We start from the raw sequence: 14,803 nt of genomic DNA, 5'->3' as shown, positions 1-14,803 counted from the left end.
CACTTTGACATTTTTTTTCTTTTCAATATTATTTATTCGTCGCTATGGCAACAAGGGGTTGTGTAAATGACCCAAACATATCCTATTATATTTGTGGTGAACAAAAAATTAATTTCATCTAAGTAAAAGTTTTTCTTCTCGATTTGTAAAAAATACTTACGTGATAAAAAAAAAGAATATTATTTTCGAAATCTGCGTAGCCTCATCATATGAAATCCGTTATTGAAACCAAAACAACTTTTATAAAGTTTAAATTCGCAGGCCTGTGCAAGGAAGCAAGTCATAATTTGGGGATGTGAGGGAGGAGCAGCATATTTGACACTGTTGAAAATCTTCAGTGCTCCTTGATCTGAAAATAAATAAGCAAATGTTTATGAAGCTGCTCGTTCTTAAAATATGCAAGAGGCAGGAAAAAAAAACACAATGAAATTCACAAGTAACTTGAAACCAGCCAAAATCATTTGTTTTATGTCAATCAAAAATAGCAGAAAAAATATTAGTTTATAAAGTGAAAAAGAATATTCAGAATGTCTTTTTGTCAGCATTCGTTTACATTAACTATCGAGAAAACACACACAAAAATGTAATTGTTAAACCATGTACCAATAAGTGTTTGACTTATAAAATGGCGTCCGGTGGATCAGCGTAAGTCAGTGGAGTTCATAACGCTAAGAATCAGATTTCTATACAACATGTTGGGCAGAGCACAGAAAGCACATTGTGTAGTTTTGTGCTTTACAATAAATAAACAAAGACTAGTGAATATAACTTCAAATGAAAGAAAGTTTCTATCACTGTGCTACTGGGGATCTCAAGTGTAAAGAAGCTCATATCATCGTCAATATAAATGACTGCACAGCAGTATGTCTGCGGACTTACAACGCTAGAATCCGGGTTTCGATACCCGTGGTGGGCAGAGCACAGATAGCCCATTGTGTAGCTTTGTGCTTAATTACAAAACAAACTCTTGATTATACAGTTACTTTGTATCGATGTATTTAGGATTTCTTTTAATAAATTAATTATTATGGTTTATTTGTGACTTGGGTTGCTCAGATGCGCGGGAAAATCATCTAGTCTACTGTGACAGCTTAGAAAAATATCGCTAGAGAAATATGCATTCAAAGTATGCTTTAGAAAATATATCGCTAGAGAAATATGCATTCAAAGTATGCTTTAGAAAATTTTGAAAGAGTGAAATACGGTTTTACTTTTTTCATTGCTTTAGAAAACAGAACAGAATTCAAACCGAAAAAAGGAATGCATGTCCGCCCTAAGAACTAAGTCCGTAATGAAAGTGTTTTACATAATTCTTAACTTAATTATATTGTATTTTTACTTTTCCAAAACATTCAACTGTCCTTTGTATGCACTGTTATTAAATTTGTTACAATATTCTGTTGATAGTGAGAGAGAGGCTGCGTATTATGGTACGAGCTTAGCTTATTTGTGACTTGGGTTGCTCAGATGCGCGAGAAAAATCATCTAGTCTACTATGACAGCTTAAACAAAGAGTGTATTTCTTTTTTTCGTAGTTAAGCACAAAGCTGCACAATGGGCTATCTGTGCTTTGCCCACCACGGGTATCGAAACCCGGGAAAATGGGTTTAGGTAGTTTTGATATGATTGTGACGATATACACGTATTTTTAGCAGTAAGTTAGACTATATATTTATACCACGCAAAAATGATTTACAAAATTAGAAATTATCACTGGCTTCAAAAGAAAAGAGCCAAATTATATAAACTAATTATATAATATTATATGGGAAAACAGTTCCCATCAATTTTAATGGAAACATGGAATACGATATACATAGTTTTGACAGAATGTTAAACGCCGTATTCTTGGAATATTTCCATGTAAAACATCTTGCAATTAGATATGATACATTTGTCACATCATCAAAACCCTATAGTTCACATGACCTAATTTTTGTAGTTTTCAAACCACAATTTTTTTTTAATCGAGTTGCGCTGCACGTGGTACAGTTATAAAATATAATATAACAGTAAGTTGTGACATTGTAGATATTGAAACAATTCAAGTTCTGAATTTATATCATTTACGGACGGTGAATTTTGTTATTAACTACATACCTTCCAATGACTCAGCGGTAAGGCTAAAAATTGGGTTTAGATACCCGTGGTGGCCACAGCACAGATAACCCATTGTGTAGCTTTGTGCTTAATTACAAACAGACAAACAAAGCAATGGTGCAAAATGATAAGGATTTTTTTTTTGATTTTTTTACTAATTAGATCCGATGTTGTTTCTAATTATTTTCTTATTAAGTAAAAATTGCTGTGATACCATAGCTTCTCTTATTTGCGATTACATAAGATGAAACTAATTAGTTTCTGGAGCGTAATTTATGTTGCCTTCCTTGATCCGCTTCGAAAGCTTCTGTTTCGAGTAATAAAGAAATAATTAGAACCAGTAGAGTACCCATCCGTGTCTCATCTAAAAACAAGAAAAGACGATGTTTGACATTTTGTAATAAAACTCTTGTATTCTGATGAGATTGAACATATTTATTTAATATAACTATAATACTGAAGCGGATATCATGGTGTTGCAAGCTAACATTATATCAAATTTAATTCTGCTATTTAGTTTGGGAGGACTCCAAATAATGTAGTTAACAATTATGTATGTGTATAATACACTTTACACATAAAGAGTTTAGTCACTGAATTTATTATTTCAATATTTCTACAAATTGTTTGGTTCGAAAAAAAACCTTATAACACTCTATGAAGGGTTTCCGCCCGAAACTTTGCACAAAATTAAAACTCTGAATTATTTTTCATTTAGACGTGTCAATTTATTCTTTATTAAAGTGACAGTAAAGTTCATTGTTACTCTTGAACAGACATTTAATATATATAATACTGCTAACAATAAAAAACGCGATTTTAAAACAACAACACATAAATTTCTTGGTGTATTCCAAAAACTTATCACCTTTACAAACTTTTGTTAAAAGATACAGTGGTGTAATTTGAAGCTAATGTTTATTATAACAAACAAACCAGCTTTTGGGTAATAGATGAAATAATAATAATGTTAAAAATTATTATTCCGCTACAGTTTTACTAGTTATAAAGACCATGCAATATGATTTAACAATTATTATTGCAAAAGAGTTTTTTTTTTTTTAATATTCATCTTAGAAACAGAAGTTCTTTAACTACTACTCCTTCAGTCTGAAACATGGTCGCCAATTGAAAACTAAAGGAGGGGGAGAAGCAATCCGTAAAAGTTTTCACTTGTGTGATTATTTCAAATTTATTATGTCCTCATTGGTAAAGCACTCACTTATTATGTAAAAGAGCACGGTTCGAATCCCAGATGAAGAAACAATAATTTTGTAATTTCTACTTTCATATAATCTTTACACTCCCACAATTCCAATAAAATATCTTTATTTTCTTTTTTGTTATTTCAGTAAAATACAAGAGGACAATTTGTAGTTTTAAATCTTTTATGCCGTTAACATGTGTAATATATATAAAAAATGTATCTATTTACACGCATGTATATATATATACACAAGGGTGAAGCACGTTGTATTAAAATGTATCTTGAACGTACAAATTAATAAGTCATGTGACAACCACGGCTGGAATGGAATATATCAGAACTATAATTTGAGATTGTTTAGCGTTTCGTAGGTAATGTGATGCTACCGAAAATTGATCGCTTTTGGGAATGGTATGTAACAGTTCTTTTCTATTCATACACTCTAATCATTAAGATGTATTCAGATCGGGGTTTAGAATTTCAAAGACAGGGATATCCTTCGTACTTGATGGCATGGGAAAACAAAAGAGTATGGATCAACTTGGGGTCCCAAGGAACATTTATAAGTAGACTTGCAACAAGTTGGACCCAAGCCGTGTTAAAAAGTGCTGCGTCTTGTAACAGGTGAAAATCCACGAATAAAATAGCCAGTAGCAAAGGCCGTCCATGTGCCTCAGGCAACACTATGTAACACAGTCAAGAAATCACCTTCTGAAAATGCAACACAAGTCATGTGTGTAAACATTGCTTCCAAGATATGTTCATTCAATCATCACGTACCTCAGGTAGGTGAAGAATGAAATGAGTATTCATTTTATTCCATATGAAGACATAGCGGTCAAGTAACCAGATGTAACGCTTATGGACTTCTTTGCAATCAAAATGTTGAAAGGTAAAACCATCGTTTATATACATTAGATGAATTAAATAACGTTAAGGGAGGAATGGCATGTTTTGGTTACGACGGAGCCTTTTGCAATGGAAACTATGTTGTAAGGATTTTGTCAAAATGCACGATTTTCAGATGAACATGACCAGACGTGGCCACATGGACTGTAACAACACGGTGAAACTCCAAAATTATTTTCATATAATGCACCAACTCTCTGTATATTCACATGCACAACTGAATGTGGTATTAACAAGTGATAGGATTCTTAAATAGGTTTCACATGAGGAAGTGGTATATGCTTTGTGTTATGGAATAAACATCTAAATTGTTGGTGTACTAATTAATGACACCAATTTCACAAGCTTTTCATTAAATAAAATATAACCCAGTGATATTTTTTCTAGAATTATCAGTGTAAGGCATGTAATAAATATGCAAGTGGTAGCGCCATTCATTAATACTTTGTTTCCAGTGGGGCGAGGTACCATATTTTTTGGCTAAAGCTTCAATGAAATAATGAGCGTAAGCTAAAACAAAAGTAGGATCTTATGTCTTCCCTTACAAATAGCATGACCAGGTGGTTCGGGCGCTCGACTCACAATTTGCTGGTCCAGGGTTCGAATCCCCGTACCATCAACTATGTGCACCCTTTCAGCCATGTGGGCGTTATAATGTTACGGTCAATCCCACTATTTGTTGGTAAAATAGTAGCCCAAGTGTTGGCGGTAGATGGTGATGACTAGCTGCTTTCCCTCTAGTCTTTCACTGCTGTGGCCGGCATGCCCAGGTGGTTAGAACGCTCGACTCGCGGGTTCGGATCCCCGTACCACCAAACATGCTCGCCCTTTCCGCCTTGGGGACGTTATAATGTGACGGTCAATCCAACTATTCGTTAGTAAAAGAGTAGCCCAAGAGTTGGCGGTGTGTGATGATGACTAGCTGCCTTCCCTCTAGTCTTACACTGCTAAATTAGGGATGGCTAGCGCAGATAGCCCTCGTGTAGCTCTGCGCGGAATTCAAACCAAACCAATCCTTTACAAATAAAAAGTTAAAAGTACAATGATAAGTACTGTTCATTTTCATAAAAAAAAGTCATAACCTGTTTTGATAAAATGCTAGAAAAACGTTTTAATGCTTTGAATGATTTCAAATGAATTTTGAATTAATATATAAGTATGGTATGAGGAATTATATTCTGCTGATCCACCGAAGAACAGGGATGGTAATAAACTATTGTTACGTCTGTGTTCGTTTGTTAATTTTCCGTAGAAATTCTTTCCGAAAAAATTCAGCGATACAAGTCCTTTCTTGAATAAAACTAGTTTATTCTTTCTCAATTCAACTTTGCAATACACTTAATTTCCACAGTCACTTTAACTTGAACACACGCTATAATTCACAACGATTCACGTACTTTACTTACGGTCACTACCGCGCTTGACTCAATTGTCCGTCTCTTTCTCTGCCTGTCTGCAATTATCTGTATCGTCACTTCATTTGCCGGCTTATATATACAAAAATAGAGGGCGCGTAGAGAAGACTAGAGTTGCCAGGAACAGACATGATCCTTCTAGAATCTCATGACGTGTTACTAGCGTCACGTGACTTCCGCTGTTGTAACAGTATAATCAGGATGAATAAGTTAAAATGTGTTTAGGCTTCGCTTAGCTGAATAGGTAATATTTAATTGATCGTGCTCTTTTATAATGTGTTCAATTTTCATCATATTACATATTTTTTGCATATAATTGAAGGACAACAAGAGACCTGTTGGTTCATCTAGGCCATCTTATCCATTAAATTAAACTTTAAAACGAAAATAAAAACAATCAAACAACCCTTATTATTCAACTATTTATCAGGCCTTCCCTTAAACTTCCTTAAATTAATTGTATCCACCACATCTGACGACAACCAATCCAAAGGCCAACCATCTATTAGACAAAAACAACAAAAACTGTCTTAAATTAAAATGATTTTCATCCTCTCAAAATTTGTATTTGTTCCCTAGTTCTACCATTCTCACCATTAATTACGAATAAGTATTATGCATCAACACTACCCTTTCCAACAATTCAATGTCCTTCTTAAGGTAAAGAGCCCAAGACTGGAGGCAGTATTTGAAATATGATCTAACCAATCGCCTATATACATAATGAAATTATAATCTCTTCAGATTTATATATAAAATTTGTGTAGATAACCTAAAATCCTATTTGCTCTACCATTAACAAGAGTACATTGCTTGTATAGATTTATAGTCTAATCAATTAGGACTGTGATGCGCAAAGTGTGGAGCCCATCCTTACAAGGGAGGTGCGGTGAATCGGTAGAGGGCGCGCACTATGATTATAGGAGCATATAAATTATATATGAACAAGCACATTTAAAAATAAAGAAGTTTTAAAAACTACCGTACAAATATTTCAATTATTAAATCATATGGTAACAACATTTAACAAGAGAAAACGATACGTACTGTATATAGACAAATAAATTCTGCAGAATGCGGTGGGGGGGGGGAGGCAACAAAGAAACAGCCCAAACCTGAATATTATCAGTAAATTTAAATAAGTTATTGACATTTCCTCCATCTTTGTCATTGATGTAAATCAAAAAGAGTAAAGATCCTAGCATTGAGCCCTGAGGTACCCCACTTGTAAAATTGAGCCAATATGACTGAATTCCATTCATAAAAACCTTCTGCATTCTTCCATCTAGTCAAATTTCTATCCAATGAGCCAACTTATTCCCCACACCAAAAGATATCATTTACTCAAGCCTATTATGTGGTATGTTGTCAAATGCCTTCTGAAAATCAAGACACATCAAATTCATACCTATACCCTCATCTATGTAAGGAGTAACTCTTCAGAGAATGTGAACAAAATAAAATCATCCTCTAGAGAAACCATGCTGACAATCCTACAGAATTTTAAACTTTGTCTAATGACTTTGTTAAGCATCTTTTATCACACTTTCAAAACTTTCCCATCATTGATGTAAGATTAATAGGCCTATAATTACTAAGACAATTTTTATCGCCTCCCTTGAAAAGCGGAGTAATATTAGTCAACTTTCAATCCTCTGGCATCCCCAAACTATTTAAGAACTTACAAAAAGTTGTAATAAGAGGCTAATATATCCAATTCTTAACCTCCTTCAAACCCACGGGGAAATATTATCTGTGCCAGGAACTGTATCGTTTTCTAAGCTTTTCAATTTTTTCTTAAGTTCAGAACTAATGTGTTTGTTTGTTTTTTATGAAGCACAAAGTTACATAATAGGCTGTCTGTGGTGTGCCCACAACGGGTATCAAAACCCGGTTGTTAACATTATAAGCCTCTAGGTTTACCGCTGAGCCATTGGGAGGCTCAGAACTGATATGATCCTCTTGTTCGATCATGTTTCCATCTAGCAATTATTCAGGGGGAGGAATATTGCTTAAATTTTTATTAGTAAGCATTCAAGGAAAAGTCAGTTCTGTTAATGAATATTTAAACGATTAGGACCCAAAATATGACAAAAAATGACGAAACAAAACTATAAGTATTTGCGAAAATGGACAAAGTTGATTCCATCGTTTTTAAACAGAAGTTACAATCCTGCTACCACAATCCTTTTTGTCGAATATTGACTTAGAGTTATTAGCCTAACCCGATTAGAAATTTAGTGTTTTTGCCAGCTTGATTCTATATGTATGTATGACTTTATTTTAAGAATTCACGATAAAGTAAACTTAGAATTTCATATCATTGCAGGTTTTCGTTTCAAAACTACTGAGATGTCATTGCTGTCTATACGCTAATTACTGAAATAAAATAAAATGATATTAATATTTAAAAAATGTTGAAGTGTATAAAACTTTTTTAACAGATTTTGCATTATTTTCTCTTTTATAAATCAAAATTAATTTGATTATTTTAAGTACAGTTTGAATTACTTTTACAATACTTTTCGATTAAAATTAGATTATTGTTTTGTTTTTTCAGATTTCGCACGTACTTTCTGTAAAGTAGAGGGTGCTTTGATAGTCAAAACAACGATCAAGTGGAATGTTTAAATCTACAACTTACAAGAATAGTTGTAACTTGTAGAGTTATATTCCTTGTAAAATATGGATGGAGCGTTGTCGTCTGATTTTAGTTATTGCTCACTGACTGATGAAAGTATTTACTTTATTCGAATGAAAGCAGCAACAGATTGTTCTGTACTGTTTATCGAAGTGATCGATAAACGTAGTGGTGAAGTGTGGTCTGGACGATTTGACACCTCTGGTTGGTTCAACTCCAAGTATCTAATTCTGTATTTGGTTGTGTTAGTGTTACTACTCTTAGGCTTAGCAGTGGAACAGGGTTTATGTCTATACTTTTCTTTTAGTTTTACTAAATTTTAGTTCTTTAAAATGTGAAATTCTAAAAAAGTTGTACAAGGGACTAACCACAATCCTACTGTTCGTGTTACTGTTAGTTCTAAACTGCAGTAGGACAACGTCAGTGTCATCTAAGATTACGTACTAAACTTAAACTTTAAAGTTATATACAAAACATTTAAATAGTCAGTATTCTAATATCACAGTTTGTAATAATAATTTGTAAATGTACAAATACAGAACAATAACATTAACGAAAGCCATATATGTAATAAATTTTCTCAAAGTAATAAGATTGAAGTATAATTACCAAAATAAGTAAGATAAAAATGACTAATAAATTCAGGAACATCTTATCTTAAAGTAAATCTCTTGCAACCAGTATGGTTATGCTTTTATGCACTGTTACTAAGAGTAAGAAGGTTAAACCAGAAGGTGCTCAGGAAGAAGAGCTATCATGAGTAAAAAAATATTTTCTTACATTTCTTTTATCATTATAACTTGAAAGAGTTGAACAAAAATGCCCCCTTTTTTTAATAAGCCTTAATGTGTTCCATAATTGGAAGAATTTTAATGATACTTCAGTGTAGTTAAAAATGTTTAATCCTTTTTTTTTTGTGTTATTAAAGTTTAATTTGTGAGTTATGCTTAGTTAAATTTTCAAGGTAAATTATCATGTCTCATGATAACTTACAAGTTATGTAAGCACTTCAACTCCAAGCAGACAGGTAGATCCCGTTTAAGTGTGCCCATAAATTACTTACTATTTAGTTGTTTTCCTGTATCATACATTTGTAAATATCTGATGTTTCTTGAATAAAATTCATTAATAATACATTGTCATTCTTTTCTTTTAAGACAGATATTGAAAAATTGACAAAGAAAACAGGGAATTTCAAACAATTTCCTATATTTACTGAGATGCTAAAAACTGCCTTAAAGAAGGTATGTAAAAGAGTTTTAAATGGGAAAATTTATCCTTACTGACTGATTAAGAAAATATTATCATGGATTAACTACTTGGATTGTAAGGAAGTTGGATGGGAGAAAGCAAAAAGGCTTTTATTAGTGGAAACTGGTTAAAATGTACCCATGTTACTTATGGAATGCATCAGTAGTTAATGATGTTTAGGTCTTTGTTTTTTCTTAATTATGTTAATTTATAGGGGTATGGTTAAGATTACTGATGACATTAAACTTGGGTATTTCTAGCCATATTGAAGATGTAGAGTTATTACAGAGTGACTTACTGTAGATCATTTGACAATTTGGACAGATATATATATGGCAAATGACTATTAATTATAGCAAGTGTAAGGTAATGCACTTGAATTATCTTAATTTGGATCACAAATTAAATATAAATGGGAACCCACTTAAAAGCATCATTAAAGAAAAATATTTTAGCCTAAAGATGAATACATCACTTCAGTCACTGAGGCAGCACCCTCTTACTAGTTGGGTGCATTTATGGAAATATTGGTTACAAGTCAGAAGAGCTAATTATCTCTATTAGTCATTAGTTAGGTCTAATTCTGAAATACAAAAGGCCTTTCCATGTTGAGTTTCAACTCGTGTTGTCAATGAAATACAAGTCATCATTTCTGAATGTTATTACATATTGCAGGTAATCATTATTGGTCATTCTCAGTTTCCTGATTATTTTACCTGAGGGTCTCACTGATGTTGGTGCTATTACTACTTGGCTCTCATGTTCCTTTGATGCTTTTGCCCATTAAGGTGGTTGCAGGGTACTTGTCTGTTTTGATATATTATTGTAATGTTTGTCTTTCTTTGGTAAGTTCTCTTAAATTAACCAGTGAAAATAATTCAAAGTCCAGACCATTTAAACTATAAGGAATTGGTTTATTTCCTCCTTTCACATTTTTACAAGCTTGAATGCTATCATAAATTGTTATAGGCCTACTTTGCAAATGATGTTAATTAATATAAAACAAACCATTCTACTTGTCCAAGGTAACACAATAAATGTGATAACAACCATAGATTCAAATACTTCATGAAAACACACCAACTGATTCAACTCTCTGTCTTGAAAAAAAACCAGTGCACTTTTCTCATGTTTATAACTTAGCTTTGAATATGTGAGAAAAACTTTGAAGTCAACTTAGAATTTTATAGGTATTCTATGTCCTTTAGGTAACAAACGAATTAAAAATATAGCTTACAACAATATATATTTGAAAGTGAAAAAATTGCATGTTTTGTTTCTCTCTTTGCAGGTATTTCACTTTAACCTATTTCCTTTTCAAAGGAACCTTACCAGAAGGCCCTGCATGCCCAGGTGGTTAGAGCGCTTCACTCACAATCTGAGGGTTGTGGGTTTGAATCCCTGTCCCACCAAATCCCCCCCCCCCCATTCAGCTCTGGGGGCATTATAAAGTGACAGTCAATCCCACTATTCATTGGTAAAAGAGTAGCCCAAGAGTTGGCAGTGGGTGGTGATGACTAGCTGCCTTCCTTTAGTCTTTCACTGCTAAATTAGGGACGGCTAGCACAGATAGCCCTTGCGTAGCTTTGCACAAAACTAAAAACAAACAAATAAACTTACCAGAAGGAGTTTTAAGATTTTAGCATCTTCTTTTGTTTCTAGAGTCCTATGTTTACCGTTTTTTGTGCTTGCAACCTCCACTCATACTTTTAGAGTGGCATACTGACAATTTAAGCGAGGCCAGTCTTTATGACTAACTCATTGACTCTGTAAGGAATTTTGGGGATCATCTTAGATTATTGTTCAGGATTTTTGACTTAGCTAGCCTTTTCAGATAGTGATGTTATACCATCGCCTATGACTACACCAGAGAATGTGCAATGCTCCATAGATACATACATACCAACAAACTGCCCTAACATATATATTTAAAGGATGACTATGTCAATGAGGTAACCTGCTTAAATAATTCTTTTCTTTTTGAGTGCCCTCATTTTGGTACAATCCATTTTGAGACTTGTCAGCTCCACTTGATTCTGCCATGGATCCAGTTTGTTGGCTTTTACTGTAGTTCTTAATTCTACTCATAATATGATGACTGGGCTACATAATATTTCATCTTCATTCACCCGTGAGACTTAACATACATTTGGTTAGAAAACACCTTACAGCTAAAGCCTCTAAATTAGAATCCCATCTAGCCACTGCAGTACCATTCATGCATCCTAAAAATAGACAGTTAGATATGTAAAATACAGGTGACTTCAGAAATTAAATTATTTATGTTTTTCTAATCGTATTTAATTTTTCTACAGTTAACATTCCTATTTTATATCCATTAGATTTGGTACCAATTAGAAATGGCAAATATGATAAAAAAAAAACTGCTAATACAGCTTAGTAGCTTAATATTTTAATTTTTCTTTGGATATATAAAAATAATCATTTTAGGAAAACATTTCATAGTTTTAAGTATATAATACTGTTTTAACTATTTTTCAGTAGGTATTTAATTAGTTGAGCTAGAAGGTAAAATGAAAGAAATTGATAGCAATATTTGAGGTTGAATGTAGCTTGATGGTGCTATTGTTTGCTTATAGTGGCACACCAAAGCTAAAGCATAAATACTTTTGAAAGTAGTAAAATTAATCTTATTATTTTTCCAGAATAGCTGCAAAACTTATTTTCCATTATTCTAAGTGTTGTAAACATGAAGATCTAGTCAACAATCCAATGAATTCAATGGTTTAAAAGGTGGTTAGTTAATTGAATAAGTTCTTGGAAGTTAGAAGCTGTTTCTGGTTTTCACATTTCAAACTGATATAATTTTTGTAATTGATGGAATTACAAGAATATTATTTCAGTAACTGAAATGTTTGGGCAATTCTTTTTTTAGACAATTATTTATGGTTACTTTAAGTTGTTGAAGTATGTCACTTTTTTTTTTTAAGTATTCTGAAATCCATTTTTCCAGACCAGTAGCTCAGTCTTCATAAAAGTATTAACAGATTCTGAGCTGGAGTGGATGCGTAAAGAAAGATCTGGCTATGTTCGAGGCAGTCCACTATCAAAGTCAAGTACCACATCAAAGAAACGATTTCTTTTGCTTGTCTACACAGTAGAATTTGACAGGTATAATTTTTCTATTCAGAAAATTTTACTTTTAACAGAAATGACAAACATTCCTATTTTGGCAGAATCATTGCAATTCTTCACCCTGGATTGAAGCATTATGATGAATATACTCTTTTAAATTCCATATTTTTGTTGTTTAACATAATCAAGTAAATTAGTTATGAGGGTAAAATGAAACAGCAATACCATCAAGGTCATAGTCTCTTAAACATTTGTACTTCTGCAGCTGCATTCAAACCAGAATCAAATGCTTTTGTAACTCCGAGTAAAATGTTAGCTACTCCGGAAACACGTTGTTAGTTAATGTATTTAGAAGATACACAGTTGTATTAGTTTCAATAGAAAGATATCAGAAACTATATAGACAAGAATGTGTATCCAAAAAAACGCATGGAGTTCCATATAGAAATGTCACCCTCACAAGAAAGAAACTGAAAAAAAAAGCAAGCACAGGTAGTTTAATATTTAAACAATACCTATATAGTAAAATAAAGGCAAAAAAAAAAAATCAAACAAAACAATTACAAATGGCATCCCAGTAAAGAACTCTTGCTGAAAATAGGTATAACAAAAACTTAAATCTAAATATACTGTTGACTGGCTGTGCTTTACATTGTGCAATATAAGTAAAAACTATGCATTTTGTATGCTTTACTCTGCATATTTTAGATGAAATTAATTTTATGCTCATATTTCATTTTTCTTAGGCTACCATTCCTATTCTAATCATATAGGGTTGACTTCTCTGTTATGTTTACAAATATTCTCTGTAGTCTTTTAAAAACATACTTATAAAAATATAATTGTGGTAATCAGAAATTGGTCAAGTGTTTCTGACTGTTACCCAGTTAATCAGTATAATTTATTACCTATGAGCATTGATTACATCGATTAGTGTCAGGTAAAATAATCAACTGATCAAAATTACAATTAAATTGATTAACGTCACAAAACTGTTTCTAGTTATTACTGTTTTTGAAATATTGTAATTATGATTTTCCATTATTATTTTCAATTAATTCATGTTTGTTCAGTTTAATTAATTAGTTTTAGTACTCACAAAAATTAATCAACTAATTGAAATTAGGGATTCCAATTATAACTATTTTTGATTATTCCAACTATCAAGTAATCAAAATATTGATATTATAGTTGTTTGTTACCAGACACAAAACTGCATAATGGATTGTTTGTGCTCTGCCCACTGGTGGTATTGAAACCTGAATTTTAGTGTTATTTTTTTTTAGTTATCTAATGTGAGAATAATTGGTAGTTTTTCTTTTCATTTTTTAGCTATGTGAGACTAACCAATGAGTTGAATGTAATTAGTTAATGAGTGCAACAATTAATCGATTAACAAATTCCACTTATTGTCCAGCTCTTGTTACATGTATGTCAGGCATTTTGTAAACTCTGAGCAATATTATATTTCAGTGGCAAATATGATAAAAAAATAGATACTATTACAGCTAAGTAACTGAATATTTTAATTTTATCTTGTGTCCATAAAAGTCTTTAATACAGTTTAACTATCATAATTCCAATTTTATAATATGGAATTAACAATAAGCTTATAGTCCTTTACTAGATTGAGCAAATATAGAAACCAAGCTATTTTTAATGCATAAAATCAACAATTTAGGCTCAAAATTTTATAAGTTAAGGAAAATAAAATATATACAAAGTTTTTTTTTTAATTAATCTTTTCGAGACAGGTCCCAGGTGAAAGGCCATGTCATCTCGTTTGTTGACTCGCATTCAAAATTTTATTGAAGTAATATTTATGAATTTATGTCAATAAGTTTGGTATCAAACTGTAGATTATAATTCAAATTTTAGAACTATACATTACTCAATTTATTAATTTAAAAGTAAATATTTAAAAACACAGATTTTTGTGTGTCACATGGTATGTTGAATACTGCACTGGTTCAAATTAGATGTTTGTGAAGTCAAAATACTAAGTCTATAATTTTGTACAAATTAGAAACTCAAATTACTGATATTGACAAGCTAAAATATAAAATAAGAAGATCTTATCTTTTCTATTTACTAACATATTGCTCAGGTAATAAATCAAACACAGTGGCACCCTGCCCACCTCTTTCCATTTTTGGTAGTGCTCCTTTATATACACTTACTTCT

General features: G+C 32.2%; 1 protein-coding gene across 4 annotated transcripts in view; it reads left to right on the top strand.

The window, feature by feature from the left end:
- The first annotated feature begins 8,220 nt into the window (after positions 1–8,220).
- Positions 8,221–14,803, top strand: part of LOC106458310 (coiled-coil domain-containing protein 61-like) — a 50,888-nt gene continuing 44,305 nt past the window's right edge. The window contains exons 1-3 of one of the 4 annotated variants that reach the window (XM_022384487.1): positions 8,221–8,476; positions 9,434–9,516; positions 12,498–12,655. In XM_022384487.1, coding sequence (XP_022240195.1) covers positions 8,317–8,476; positions 9,434–9,516; positions 12,498–12,655 — 401 coding nt within the window. In that variant the 5' untranslated portion in view covers positions 8,221–8,316. Of the gene's footprint in view, positions 8,477–8,821; positions 9,033–9,429; positions 9,517–12,474; positions 12,656–14,803 lie in introns of those variants that run through there. The other 3 variants (XM_022384488.1, XM_022384489.1, XM_022384490.1) reach the window with 3 other exon arrangements.

Source organism: Limulus polyphemus, unplaced genomic scaffold (assembly GCF_000517525.1).
Source record: "Limulus polyphemus unplaced genomic scaffold, Limulus_polyphemus-2.1.2 Scaffold442, whole genome shotgun sequence".
Classification (NCBI taxonomy): Eukaryota; Metazoa; Arthropoda; class Merostomata; order Xiphosura; family Limulidae; genus Limulus; species Limulus polyphemus.
The sequence above is the reverse complement of the archived record's forward strand: the minus strand, read 5'-3'. Positions and strand labels throughout refer to the sequence as shown.